This window comes from Lipotes vexillifer, unplaced genomic scaffold (genome assembly GCF_000442215.2).
Source record: "Lipotes vexillifer unplaced genomic scaffold, Lipotes_vexillifer_v1.1 scaffold314, whole genome shotgun sequence".
Classification (NCBI taxonomy): domain Eukaryota; kingdom Metazoa; phylum Chordata; class Mammalia; order Artiodactyla; family Lipotidae; genus Lipotes; species Lipotes vexillifer.
This window is the reverse complement of record NW_006777107.1, coordinates 107,622-123,472: the sequence shown is the minus strand read 5'-3', so window position 1 is coordinate 123,472 and position 15,851 is coordinate 107,622. Positions and strand designations below refer to the sequence as shown.

Below are 15,851 nucleotides of genomic sequence, written 5' to 3'. Positions count from 1 at the left end.
TAAGTGGTCTCGGCAGGAACCAACGCATCAATGAGCACGAAGTCTCTTCTCCCGCCTTGAGAGGGCAACCAGAGCAGCGTTCAGGCCAAATGTCTTAGAATCACCACAGAGCTATGCCCAGTGTCAGATAATAAATACTTGAATTGTAGATAATGGGAACTTTGCTTTCCCTGACTTTTGCTGTGGCAGTGATTTAAAGACCTGGACTCATTTAAAATAATGGATTTTTCTGTCTTAATGCTTTTAGATTTCTAAAGCTCCAATTTACTCTACATGCAAGAGAACTGAAGATGTCTGGTTAATATATTTACTTTCAAGAGTAAAGGTGACAGGTAATTTTGTTGCTAAAATGACTTTGTTGTTACTGGCCTTATTAGCTGCTCTAATACTTTCTTCATAAATAAAGACTTGGGATAAGAATACAAACTGTAACTCTTCTCACATGTTACAATCAACTGTAATAGAATATCCTTTAGGGACAAAGGGTAGCACTGCCTCTCGGACAGACCCTTCACTGAGACTGCACAGCCAGTGAATTTGGCCATAAAGGACTCCTGTATCCCCATTATAGACGGGAGACAGATCACTGGCTCATTTCATACTAGCCTCTCAGGACCCCTAGGACAGAAACAATTTCCTTTCACTTCCAGCCAGGTTGGAAATGACCCAGTCATTCAGAAATAAACAGGATGTAAGCTGATTAAAAAAAAAATCAGCTAGATAATAAAATCTTTGATTCAACTCGAAATGAATTTTTTTTCTCTCTTATAAGAGGAATGATAGATAAAGTGCAAAACAGAAGTAAAATTTAGGAAAGCATGCATTTTATGTATTGAACGAAAACTACAATAAAAAAATATTTTCTTGATTTTTGATAACACAGCATAAAACCGAGCAGATGTACTTTATTATGAAATAGCTCATTTGACACATTAAGAACATAATTGAAATGTTTCTCATCCAAGACATACAAATGAGCTTTAGTGACATCAGCAGAAACACACTGGCTCTTGCTTATGCGGTTTGTGGGGATTTTTGAAAAGCTCCAGAGACCTCAGTGGCTGTCTACAGGGCTTTGTAGAGGGTGTGCAGAGTCCAGTGTAAAATTGTGTGATTCGGTCTCCCAGGCAGGGTAGGCCTTCTATTCTTTACTATTTTACCTAGTGCTTTATTTTTCTACCCTGTGGCATACTGAGCAAAAGGTTTGCTTTTATTCAACACCTATACCAGAACGCTGGCATATATACGTTAATGCAAGGATACAATTACAGGGAGAAAGCCTACACATTCAATGACAGTATCATAGACATTTACACAGTATAGTGCATTCAGGTTAATTGTTAACCAGGTGTTAAATGTGAGCTATAATCAGTTCTCTGAAAAGGACAAACAGAAGAAACATTGTAATTTATGCTTTAATAATGGTTGGAAGAACATGTTACTTTTAATTCTAGTAATTAGACATCATTACCTTCTCTGATTTCCTCACTCTCTTCTAATAAAGGGAATCAGTAGTCTCAGCAGCATATCAGAAGGACAAAATTTAAACTTCTATTTCCTTATGGCTGATCGCAGTAAGCTTTTATCACTTAGGAATCTTTGAAGCACGTGTTCATGTGCAATAATATGTATGTGTGTGGTGCGGGAGGTGAGGAGGGTGGAGGAGCCTGGTTTAAATGAAACACATGTGAATAGGAGCCTGGAGGTCTGCAGCAGACACACCATCAGACCCCAGAGGTGAGTCTGAGATGAACCAGAACTTCAAGATGACATGTTGTGAGACTGCATATACTATGCAAATTTTCATTCTATTCTCATACTATTTTCATTTTCAAAAAAAAAAATAATTTCTAGTTGCAAAGAAATGCTGGAGACAAAAACTGGATAAACTAAGTTGGGGATGCCACCATATGATCAGTCCTGGTTGCATTACTGGATCACTCATCTGTTAAGCATGTCTTAGTGCACTAGGAAAGGGAAATCCACCCCCCCCCAAAAAAATCCTTTATTTTAATGAAAGCATCACAGTAAATATTATGGGAAACATAATTTGTCATACTTCTTTTATGATTTAGTGTTATATTTATTTTGAGTTACATTTGAGAAGGGCCACCAGAATTTGTCAGTAGTTTGAATTCCTAAGTCCTTATCCCAACTCTTCTTGAAAATATTTAAGAACAAAACAACAACCTCAGAGATGGTCTCTTCATTCTACACTGTGTTATGGGAAAAAGAATTGTTTGAAAGTCTCAATACCTTTTTTTGTCTGCTCTCAGCAGCAGCCAGTTGTGTGGACATCCTTTCTTGCATTTTTCTGCAGTGGGCCATGACTGCTTCGAGGATGGAGAGGGGGTTGGTACAAACTGGCTTCTTCTCTTTATCGCCAGCACCTGCTTCATAGTCTCTCTGCAGTGCCAGGAATGGGTCATTTAAATTAAATCTCCCATACCGTTCCTGGATAAATACCTCCTTCCTGCGAGCCTAGAACAAAATCAGAGGAATGTATTCAAGAAAGAAATGAAAATATACAGAAGACTATTTATATGAAGGTTCTGTGATTACTGCTCCAAATGGTATTCACAACTGTCATGAGTAATAGCTTACATGTGATGTCAGGTGGTGAGTGACAGGTAAGGGGACTGTGACCCCAAACCCTGACCAGCCTGCCATGCCACTCAGTCTACTTTCAAATTTTCTTCTTTTGGAATATTGTCTTTTAAATTACAAAAGCTGCAAATACAGTTTTTCCCATGATGCCTACTCCTTCAAGGATCTGAATTTTAGGTACAGTCTGTTCTCATTTAGAGTAAAATAAAAAATATCAACAACAAAATAACTTTTAGCAAAAATTCAAAAACAAAATAATATGTTTATAGAACTTACATTACACATAATCCTCGTCACGTTAAATCACAAAATATAAATCTCCAAGTTTTATACAGACAGAAAGAATTTTATAAATATTTGAAGAAGAAAATATTTCATGAATTTTTTTATGTCAAAAATCACAATATTCACATTTTGTGAAGTGTAACCAACTACAAGAAAAACCTCCAGAAAATTAGGAAGATGTAAATGTCTTCTCATCATTGAAGGACATTAAAATATAGTTCACAGAGTCCCAGGAAAGAACATAGCCTCATTTTACTTTAAATGTCAGTCCATCAGCGTTAAAGTAAATTTCACATCCACTTGGCACTACATGCAATTTTCTATAATTAGCCTACAGTGAATGGCCTTTGCATTATATGGAAAATAGCAGTAGAAATATATTGAAAACAAGCAACAGTTTCCTAACTCAGGTCATTTGGAATAGCTACCAGAAAAAATTATTCTATGTCACTGCCAGTGGAAAAACTAAACTACAATAAATCAAGCTTAATTGTCCAAAATATTAAACATGCTTTCTAAAGAAATATTACATACATTTCCTTAATTTAAAGGCAACTGCGTTGACTAACTCAACTATTCCATTTTAAGACCACTACCAGCAAGCCAAAAAGTAGATAAACACAAGTGCAAAAGTGGGAAAATCTAATGTTTCTTCTCCTATTACCAAATTAGATTAAGGAAATACAATTTAAGAAAAGTCCAATTTCACCATAAATTTAAGCTAGCTTTCAGAGGATTTTACACTTAAAAGTCAAAGTGGTTTATGAATCAAAAAGCATTTCAACATTTCGTATTTCTAGATTCTTCAAATTCAATTATGTAATCAATAAGCTGAATAAGCATCACTTCAGAGATGCAATTACAAAAGCAATTTCATTCTGTCCTTCACTTTTCTATTAATTTTTATTCAATGCAGTAGTTCATCCCCCACCTCTGGATGAAAACTTGGGATAGCCCCCATGGTTTTTCTAATTACTTTTATCTAATACAATTCTTATAGTCACTTTAAAATATAAAAGTCTCAATTTGGTTATTAGAATATCCAACTTCAGTACTGATGGCTTCCCTTCCCCAGCTAAGATCTGCACCACCTGGGAAGGACACGTTTAAGAAAACCTCTCTGGGCTTCCCTGGTGGCACAGTGGTTGAGCGTCCGCCTGCCGATGCAGGGGACACGGGTTCGTGCCCCGGTCCGGGAAGATCCCACATGCCGCGGAGCGGCTGGGCCCGTGAGCCATAGCTGCTGAAGACCCGACACAGCAAAAATAAATAAATTAATAAACTCCTACCCCCAACATCTTCTAAAAAAAAAAAAAAAAAAAAAAAAAAAAGAAAACCTCTCTTTTATCCAATCTTCTCCCCCTCTTTCTTAGCTGTTTTAGTCCTCTCTGGGTTGGAAGGGACCACAGGTAGAGGAAGATGAAGAAGATGGAGCTGAGAGAACAGGAGCATTCTATCTGACTGGTTCAGTCGAGAAAGCAGCCTTACCAACTGGGTGCGGCAAATACTTAAAGCCTACTCTTTTCCCATGAAGTGCTTGGTAGCTTGAGAAAGCCACACACCCCTTCTCACTGCTGGGGACCCTTCATCTACAATTTCCCCAATGTAAATCACAAATTTAGGACAGACTACATAACCTGCAGAGCCCAGTACAAAATGAAAACATGGGCTCTTTGCTAAAAGTTATTAAGAATTTCAAGATGGTAACAGCATATCCTTTAACCAAGTCTAGGGTCCTTCTAAGTGCATGACCCTTTGTGACCACACAGCCTGCACACCCATGAAGCCAGCCTTGCATACATATCTTCTGTAGCATCTAGAATCCAGTTTTTTTGTCGGCTGAGGTCCCATGTTCTCCAGACTTCTCTACTGAACAGGATCTGAATCAACCTCATTCCTACTCTTTGATGCCTATGGCCCAACCTAGTCTATGGGAAACACCCCTGAATCTTCATTTAAAGAAAATCTGGGAGTGCAAGATGACCACTGCAACCAACTTTTTGTCATTTCCACGGAATGCCTGCTTTTTTCAGCCCCACCTCCACTCAGAGCACCAAGACCTAATAAGGAGAAACCTAGGAAGTCATTAAATAGTCTGGCTGAAGCACTTTCCCCTTGAGGTGAAGGGAAAAGCAACTAAATGGGGGGATGCACAGCATTCTCTCCAGAAAAATGCTCTTTCATAAAAACCTTTCTCTCTTTAATCTCCAAAAATTAGGTTTTTTTATACCCTTAATATGGGTAAGGAATTTAAAAGTCAAAGCTGGATTTCAAACTGTCTTCTGAAAATTTTGCATCTTGGTCCTCATTTTAGAAACTAATATCACTATGGGTCCCCTGCTGAAACTTACATTTTAACAACCAGTTAAAATTACCTGATGTCTACTTACACATCCAACATATTTTATGATGTACAATATCTGTAACACTAACTCAAGCCATTTCTTAACCACACACGTTATTCTTAAATCAGAGTGAACTTTTGATAAATGGGTTAAAATTAACTTTTATATAAGAGGTAAATACATATAGCATAGACTATTTCCAGTTTAAACAGATTTTATGGTCTGAAAGAATTTTTAATTAATTATTTATTTTTGGCTGCATTGGGTCTTCGTTGCTGCACGCGGGCTTTCTCTAGTTGTGGCGAGCAGGGGTTACTCTTTGTTGTGGTGCACGAGCTTCTCATTGCAGTGGCTTCTCTTGTTGCGGAGCATGGGCTCTAGGTGTGTGGGCTCAGTAGTTGTGGCACTTGCGCTCAGTAGTTGTGGCTCGTGGGCTGCAGAGTGCAGGCTCAGTAGTTGTGGCGCACGGGCTCGGTTGCTCTGCGGCATGTGGGATCCTCCTGGACCAGGGCTGAACCCGTGTCCCCTGCATTGGCAAGCGGATTCTTAACCACTGTGCCACCAGGGAAGTCCCCTGAAAATTTTTAATACTTTTTTTCTTTTTTTTTTTTTTTTTTACTACTGTGAAAGTTTTGCATGTATTTTTTGTTGTGTTTTGGCTTTATTTTAAAATTACTAGCTTTAACTGTGGCATTGTCAAGTGTGGGCAATTTTTTTTTCTGCTGAAAATGTTGTATAATTATATGCCTACAGGATCATAAACATAAAACTGCCAACTGACTTGCTTTGCCCATATAGACTGACGCTTAACCTTTATGACGAAGTTCAAGCCACATACATTAGCTTCTTTTAAGGGAAGAAGTAGGGCTAACAAGCTATGCAACTTTGTCCCCGGTATCTTTCATTTTCAAAATGAGATCAATGAAGCAGCCTCATTTGTCTCTAGGACCCCTAGAGTATACACAACAAATATGATTTCATTTTCTTTTAAAGTTCCTAAAAGCCTGGAAACCTCAGGTAAAATGTATGTGAAAGATTTTATGCATTCCATTAAACTGACCCCTGATCCCATGTTTATTGCTTTAAGACAGTGGTCCCCAACCTTTTTTGGCACCAGGCACTGGTTTCGTGGGAGACAATTTTTCCACGGACTGGAGGGTGGAGGGGGAAATGGATGGTTCAGGCAGTAATGGGAGCAATGGGGAGTGGCAGATGAAGCTTCACTGGCTCACCCTCGCTCACCTCCTGCTGTGCAGCCTGGGGGTTGGCGACCCCTGCTTTAAAGAGATGCCAGGTAATAATTCTACTCTATAGCCATATAGGAATTTATTTATACATGTTACATATATTCAGTGTGCATTTTATATCCTTGTCTTAAAGTTAGAAGCAGGGGTTCTCATTTTTCAACTATTAATGTTTATTTCTTGTAACATTCTTGTAAGAAGTATACCTTTCTTAGCATATCTTTCTTTGTAAAAGAGTGCTTAATTTTGAATGTACCACATTACTTTTAAAAAGGGCAGATCAACAATATATACAAGTATTAATATTTAAGGAGACTGTGTAATAAAAAAGGACTTCAAATGTGTATCATACTGTGCTTGAAGAGGCCAATCCTTAAAAAAAGGACGAGCTGAATGTGCAGAAAATTTCTTGGTTTATGCATCACAATTACTTGAGAATGAAATGCATTTCAGGATAATGAGTCATTTGAAGACACAGGCTAACTATAATTATGAAAACAGACTCAAATTCTTAAAACCAGCTACACTGATAAGTAAAAAATATAATTTCATCAGGATGGGAAGCTTTATAGAATCTTGAGAAAATCACAAGCAAGAAATAAAAACATGGCCATTATTAATGGAGGATTTGACCAATACAGAGTTCCTACTTTTGGCTTTCATTGTTTTGTAAGATCAAGTGAAGTAGGTTGGACCCGACCAGTAATAATAAAAAGAAAAGTACTTTAGCTATTCAACTTTTTCTATAGCATGTAATCCTCTTCGGAAAAAAACCCTACAACTTGGATTGTAAGTCACAATTAAAACATATCACCGATTAATTTTAAAACATATTGATAAACTTGTAGCTAAAATTGTTTTGTCTTATGAAAAGCTGGAATGATTTTGTAACATTAAAAAATATCAATACTTATAAAAGATAACTTTTACTGAGAGCATTTTTTTCCTTTTTTTTTCTTTTTTGCGTTACACGGGCCTCTCACTGTTGTGGCCTCTCCCATTGCGGAGCACAGGCTCCCGACGCGCAGGCTCAGCGGCCATGGCTCACGGGCCCAGCCGCTCCGCGGCATGTGGGATCTTCCCAGACCGGGGCACGAACCCATGTCACCTGCATCGGCAGGCGGACTCTCAACCACTGCACCACCAGGGAAGCCCAAGAGCATATTTTTTATTGCTAGGTTTTCATATTCACTTTCTCCTAAAACTAAGTCCAGAGATAGCCACTTTTTAAATTCACATTTTTATAGACAAGCAGACTGAGGCTCAGAAAGATTAACTTACTCTCCCAAGGTCATTTCAACAGGAGCTGGTATTCAACCTAGGCAGTCTTTCTCCAAAGCCTACTCACTGAAGTATTCTGTAATTATGACTAGAGTATTTTGGAACACTAGAAAAGGCTTCAAAAGTAAGTATTGTTTACAACACTATTCAAACCGATACAAAGAAATAAAGTTTGAAAGACAAAAATACAACAATATTCTAAGTAGTTAACAGCTTTCCATATGTTCTATACGTACTTTCATTGTTACTGACCATATCCTAACATAATGTAATCAAACTTAATCGTTTTTCCCCCAAGATTCTTCAGAGATTTTATGCAAGTGCAAAATACAGTTCAATAAGAAAAATGGTTTCTAAATATGCTTTTCCCCAAAAGCATATTATCAAAAAGCACTGACTACCTAAAAATTTTAAAACCAAACCCAAAACCCACTAGCGTTAATACAGATCTAACTGCAAGAAGACTGCAGAGGAATTCTGTCCTCAGCTCCAGCCTACTCAACACAGTGGCCACTGTCGTGGATGCCAATGATACAAAACTGCAAGGGAGGGATGGTCGAAATGATGAACCCCATCTGACAAGATGGACTTTCACAGAAATAAATATGAGTCAGTTCTTGAGTAGAAACACAGAGGCAAGTATGAAAATCACTTAGGGGCTGCAAACAATACTACATTCAAGGATTGAAGCATGAAATGAACACTGTTCCTCCACCACACCTCAAATCAGGACTCCACATCAGGCTTCATTAATTAATAGAAAATAGCTGTCAGAAATAGACAATCCCTGGACTGCTGGGCTCACTTCTGGGTGAAATATTTAAAGAATGATCAAAAGAAAAAGGACCTGAAAACAGAACTGAGTATAAAAAGAAAATAGGAAAGCTTAAAAGACTTAGAGCAACACGATAGCATTCTTTCAATATCTGAAGTCATTTCATGTTTAAAGAGGTATTTAACTATTTACCTGATTCCCAAGGAACAGAATTATCACCATTATAATAAGGAATGTTTAAGGGTCAAAGCTGTTCCAAAGATACAGTAGGCTGCGCTGGACTGGAGTGAAATCTGCCTCTGGCTGTGTTTCAAACATCGGCTGAAATGGTAGAAATGGGGAGCAGGGGTCTCAAAAATCAGGAAGGCCGTTGGCTTCTAAATCAAGAGGGATGGAAAATACATATTTTTCCAAGAAGCCAACATAAAAATTCATCTGTCTAGTTCTAAATCTCTGTCTTAGTGGTAAGAAGTTCCAGTAGACCCCAAATTTTTTTTGAAACTAAAATTAAGAGCTCTTCTAAGAAGTAAGGAGAAAAAAATCCTGCTTGCAAATAAATCTCACTCTAAGAGGGATGAAATATTCTGGGAGTGGGTTTACACATTCATATACCACACACACACACACACACACACACACACACACACACACACACACACACACACACACACACACACACACACACACACACACACACGTTAAGTAGAGCCCAGAGGGTGGGAACAGCTATGTGAAAGTTACACAGTCTTTTGGAGAAGGTTAGTCACTGCCCTTCAGTGATCACAAAGGCTTAGAAATTCACTAGTCAGCAACAAGATATAACTTCCTGGAATAAGAATAAAATGTCAAAAAGTCTAAATAGTCCAGCTGAGTGAACACATTTCAGACACTGCTGTATGTGGCAAGACATACACGGGACACAGAAATGACGGCATGTCATGGCATCACGTGACCTTTCCTGCAATGCAGGAGGAGTATGCCAGAGAAGAGGCAAGTTTTCCCTGCTCTCTCCCCTCCCACTCTTATGCCCCAACCATGTGGCCATAACATCCTACCTGCTCACGGATAAATTAATCTGGATGTGCAGAAACTGTCATGCCAGGAATACATTTACATAATGAATATCGTGAATCACATATCAAGACTGACTTAGATTTATCTGGTTCCTGAGGCTAAAATCTGGAAGTCATACTTCAATAAACCACCAATTTTCTCACAGAAATGTAGACCATTCTGACAGAATCTATGAAATGGCTTGATTTCACAGAAGCCAGAGCCAGAACTAATCTCCTAATCCTTTACCGTTGACCTTGCCTGCAATTTACCACCTTGCACACACCCATCACTGCTCATCTCAGTGGCCCACGCTCATCTGTAAAAATAAGATTACCTTTATTGCCTAACTAGGTCAAGAATCGTACACAATGCCTCACTGTTCTGCTCCCTTGCTCAGAGTAGACATTTATTAAACTATCAGCACACTTTAAGTCGAATCCAGGAATGGCCTCCCAATTTGTCTTAATACATCTCTCCAGGCAGTCACCACCCATCAGTCAGAACTGGAGCACAGATGAAGGACCTGCCAACTCTGCCCTGGGCAGTTAATTGCTACAATTAGCTATATCTTTACCTCTACTAGACAGTTGAAACCATGCCTTTTATGTCTCTGTACTACCAGTACAATACACCACATGTACCAATTACTTATTTAAGGCTGATAGAAGTAATAGCTTCTATTACTGGGATTAGTCATTCTCAATGACCCTTAACTAGAAACAAACTTTTCATATCAAAAATCAATAATTTTAAATTTCATAAAAGAGGCACTATTACTCAACATTAATAAAAAACTAAATAAGTGTGTTTATCCACATCTATAAGCATATTTGAACTATTTTTTTTATTTAAAATAATACATGTTTGCTGAACTTGGGAAAATATGTTAAAAGGGAAAAAGAAAAAAAAATCCATGATTCAATCATCAGAAAGTAGTTACTATTAAGTTTGCCTGGTACTCTACAACTTATTTTTTTCCAAGCACGTACTAAAAATAGCTATCAAGGACTTAAGGGAATATGTTTTAAGCAAACTTTCTCATTTAGTTTGCTAAACAGTTCCCACTTCAATGATCTATATCAATATTTTAATAGTATTCCATAAATGAACACTTACATACTAAAAAAGCTCATTGTTTATCACTTATTTCGCTTTCAATTGTTCTAACATACCTGGAGGTAAACCTGTGGGAATATTTATAAAATTCACTGAGGCAGTATTACTGGGTAAAAAAATAAAAACATTTTGGTATGAAAGGGTTTTTCAGTATCCACAAATCAATCAGTGTGATACACCTCGTTAACAGATTGAATAAAAACCATATGATCATCTCAATAGATGCAGAAAAAGATTTTGACAAAATCCAACATCCATTTGCGATTAAAAAACAAAAAAAACTCTCCAGAAAGTGGGCATTGAGGGAACATACCTCACCATAATGAAGACTTTTGAAATACATTACCAAACTCCTCGTCAGAGGGTGTTTGCCAATTTTATTCCCACCAGCAGTAGTGTTTTTGCATCTATAGTTACGAGGGAGATTGGTCCATGTTTTTCTTCTGTGTTTTTAAAAAATCTTTGTCAGTTTGGAGATTAGGATACCGCCAACCTCAAAAAATGAGTTGGGCCATGATGCCCCCTCCTGTATTTTCTGAAAAGCTTTGTGTACATTAGTATTATTTATTTTTTGAATGTTTGATAGGATTCACCAGTGAAACCATTTGGGTCTAAAGTTTTCTTTAGGGGAAGGTTTTTAATAATGAATTTTTAAAATAGATACAGAGCCATTTGGATTTTTTTATTTCTTTTTGTATCAATTTTGTAAGTTGTATCTTTCAAGAAACTGACCACTTCCCCTGGGGTGTTGAAGTTGTTCACAGTATTCACTTAATATCACTTTACTATCTGTAGGATCTATACTGATAATCCTTTTTTTCATTCCTAATATTGGTGATTTGTGTTCTTTTGTTCTTGCTCATTTTAGCCAGGAATATGTCAATTTTGTTGACTTTTTTCAATAGCCAGCTTTTGGCTTCATTAATTTTCTGCTGTCTTTTTGTATTTTCTTAATTGCTGATCTTTAACAACAACAACAAAAATCTCCTTCTACTTAGTGTTCACTTTGTTCTCCTCGTAGTTTCTTACTGTAGAATCTTTGGTCATTGATTTTTAGGTCTTTCTTTTTAATACAAGCATTTAAATCTCTCAATTTCCCTCTCAACATTGTTTTAGCTGTATTTCAAATATTTTGATGTATTTTGCTGCCATTCAATTCATTTTCTAAATTTGTGATTCTCTCTTTGCCACAATGAAGTGTTTTTTTTTCCGAAATATTCCAGATATTTGGAATTTTCCCAAGTAGCTTATTGTTACTGATTTCTCATTTAATTCTATTGAGGTCACTAAATGCAAATGTCAATTAATTAGAGTGGTTGATAGTGTTGTTCATATTATCTATGTTCTTTTTCCCTATCGACTACTAATTGTTCTATCAACTACTGAGAGATATTAAAATCTACTATGATTATGAAATTGCCTATTTCTCCCTTCAATTCTATCAATTTTTGCTTCAGCTATTTGAGATCTGTTATTAGCTGCATACACATTTATAATATCTTTGGGAAGAAGTATCCTTTTATTATTATGAACTGCCTTACTTCTATAATACTGGGTCTTTTTTATATCTTTTATTCTGTTTCATTTATCTTCCCATTCATAATTCTCCAGTACAAATGTTTTCATTTGTATTATTAAATGCTATCCACCAAAAGGAGACGCCTCCTTCACAATATCAGTTTCTAAGAATTTCTTTGCTATACTACCAGCTTATTCTTCTAGATGAAATTTAGGCTTTTACAACTTCTAAAAACTAAAGCAATGATACCTCTGATTGAAATTATGTATAAATTAAAAACACATTTGAGGAAAGAAAACTTTTTCATAAAATTAACTCTTGCCATTGGAAAATAATCTTTTATTAAAATTTGCTTTTATATATTATAGTTTTCTATTTTCAAATCAATTACCATAAATTTGAGAATAAAGGGATACTTTTTACAAATCTTTGTCAATATCCCCACTTCCCTAATTACCTCTGTACAGTACCTACTTTATTTTGACTAAAATTGCTGAAGCAGTAGTTCTCAACCCTAGCTGCTCATCAGAATCATCTGTGTAACTCTTCAAACACAGCTCTGGCCCAACACAATCAGTAAGTCTATAAAGATTCTTGTAAGCACTTTGATGCCTCAGCCAAAGATAAGAATAACCGATTTCCTGCTTCTCTGTACACTTTCCTACCATTATTTCCACACTTAATATCTTTATGCTTATTCCCAACTAGGTAAATCTTTAGTTCATTTACTTTTCAAGCAGCTTTCGGATGGGAATATTTTCTATCTTTGCTCATCTGAAGATGACTTCTATTTCCTTCTTACATTTACTTTGTCTGAGTAAAAACATTCTTAGGGGGTACCCTAAGACTCCTCCTGTATCCAACAGTGCACAGGAGCAAGTCCACGGCCAGGTGGATTTTGCTCCCTTTCAGGTAAGCCTCCTGCTTTTCTGCCTGATTAAATCAATTTTCTAACCTTAAAATTAATAAATAACATTTAAGATTATTCCTGGTGTTGGCTGGTATTTTCCTGGCATGTAGCTTTTTCATCTAAAGACTCTGCTACACCTTGGTTACAGCAACCATTTCACTCGTCCTAGTCTCTGAGGAGCACCAATTTTTCTCCCAGTGGATCTCCATTCTCTATGTTCTACACACATGTATCTCCATTTCTAATCTGTCACTTTAATCCCTTCCTCTGGGTTCTGGGAAATCTTAAATTTGTCATGGGTTCAATGTTTTTATAGAACTGATTTTTTTCACTCTTACTTCTAATAGATACTTTAATTCTCCTAGCGCATTCTGAAGTCTCGTAATGACCGCATTAGGTAGGTACCGCTGTCCTCACATTACAGGTAAGAGCACTGCAGCACTGAGAGGGCAAGGGGCTTGTCCACGGTTGTGTGGCTACAAGGGGTGCAGCCAGGACTCACTCCAGCAATCTGCCTCCAAGATCCACGCCCCATTCTCTGCTTTCTTCCCCTTAGCTGTGCAGCCAGTCAGCTCTCCATCACAATCTGGCTCACCCACCATTCCGTCTCACTTCAGAGCCTATGTTTCCTTGAATTTTAAGACACAAAGCAGATGCTATCTAAAAATTACTTTCTAAAATTTACTCGTTTCTCATAATAATTTTTGTCAGAAGTAGGTTCTTCCTTTGCATTTTAAGTGTTATCTTCCTTGTTCTATGCTGCAAAATCTTTCATAGGCCCTATGGGTTTTTCTCTTTCTTTTCTTTTTTTCCGTTTACTCCATCTTTGGGTCAGTAGGAATCAACCCAGGTCTGGTGTTTATCCATAAGCAGATAAGGTAGAAGTTCCCTGAATATCTTGACTCTCCAGCCAGTTGCCATTAAAATGCTCCTCTAATATCGGAAGCAGTGAGCAGACTGGTGCAAATTTACATCGCAAGGCTGCTTTCAGCTGAGAGTGACAGGAAGTCAGAGCCACAGCCCCCATGAGAGATATGGGCTCCTGTTAGGTGCCCCCCAGCCTGTGTGCTAAGGACAAGAAGTCTCTTGGGCTGAACCTGTCCACTAGGCATGAGCGCATGTCTGTGGCATCCTCTGTCCTGAGAGAATGTTAGGTAGTGGCCCCATTCCCCAGACAGCTCTCTGGTTGTTGCAGCAACCTTTCTTTCTGATGCTTTTCCTTCACAGTCACAGAGAGGGATTTCAAGTGACAACTCCCTACCTACCCCTTAGCCTGCCCTCGCCTCTCCATCCTAGGAGGTAAGAGTTGGCTGGCTCTTTGCACGTTACAGGTCCACCTCCTGAGAGAGCATCACAGGGACCCAGGAAGTGAGTCGGTCGGTCCTCATTCATCCCTCTGTCTGGTCACACAAACATTCTACCTAGAAGATACTCCTTTATTTTTCAGAACATCGGAAGTACAACAGTTGAGAGAGTGGGCTCCGAGATCAGACAAAAGGATTTGAATAGTGACTCTGCCACTTCCAAGGTATATACACTCGGGCTGGTTACTTTACTCCCCTGGGTCTTCTCCACTTATATGAAGTTAACAGAGTACTTAACCCAGAGAGTTGTCACTGCTGTTTTGAAGGATTAATGAAATAATGCACGTAAGGCACTTAGCTGGGTGCCTGGACAATAGTGCAAGTGTAATAAACAACAGCCATCATTTTACTAATGATGACATTCTTTCTAGCTTGTAAGTTTTTTGCTTATTTTTATATCCTTTAGCCTATCTCATCAGAGAAATGAGAAGTTGGGAGTCAGAGGCCAGTGCCAAAGTCACCATGTTATTTGGAGCTCCCAGGAGAAGTTTATCAAGCTTCTAGCATGCTGGGTGATTGTGTTCATGTGTACATTCATACACTTAGAACTATCCTGCCTCTTCGGTTGCATCATACCCCTTAAGGGAAAAGCCCTGTGCTCCTAAAGGTCCATTATTCTAGACACCCCTCAGTGTAGTGGAAGGCCAAGCACTGAGGGTGCACTCATGAGATGCTACATGTGCAGTAAAATAGAATCAACATGCCTGTGGATGGAAATGAACTCATCATCCAACACTTACAGAAATGCACATGAATATGACAGTCCAGGGATAGAGAAGATACAAAGTCCTTTGAGAGATTTTTTTAAAGGATTACAAAGCAAAATACAAAGACCTAGAACAAAATACAATAGAATCCTATTTCAATACCACTCTTTGATACATGAAATCAGTTCTAACATAAGTCCAATGATATGTTCTCAAACAGCACATTTACAGAAAGGAGATACCATTGTGCCATTAACTTTATAAGCTTTGCCTTATTAATGGATGTGTTTTTCAGCTCTCAGGGTAAATTTAGATGCCAACATGTAAATATTCTATTTGTAGCCTTAAAATAACAAATGTACACTAGCCACTCATTTGCTGAAGCTCTAAACCACATTCTTCTCTAAAACTTCTAGATACTGAATAAATTGGTAGAATTTTTCCAACAAAATATATAACCATCAAAAAACCTATCAAAGTTAGTTGCATTATAGTAAACTAGCGAAAGAGTAGCTTCTGGTAAACAGACTACTTAGAATATCCATAAGAAAATATGCTTCTGATGCAAATCAAAACTACAGTGAGGGGCTTCCCTGGTGGCGCAGTGCTTGAGAGTCCGCCTGCCGATGCAGGAGACGCGGG

General features: G+C 37.8%; 1 protein-coding gene across 1 annotated transcript in view; it reads right to left on the bottom strand.

Moving 5' to 3' along the window:
- Positions 1–15,851, bottom strand: part of CTTNBP2 (cortactin binding protein 2) — a 159,498-nt gene that overhangs the window by 96,348 nt on the left and 47,299 nt on the right. The window contains exon 3 of the mRNA XM_007450770.1: positions 2,257–2,481. Coding sequence (XP_007450832.1) covers positions 2,257–2,481 — 225 coding nt within the window. The remainder of the gene's footprint in view (positions 1–2,256; positions 2,482–15,851) is intronic.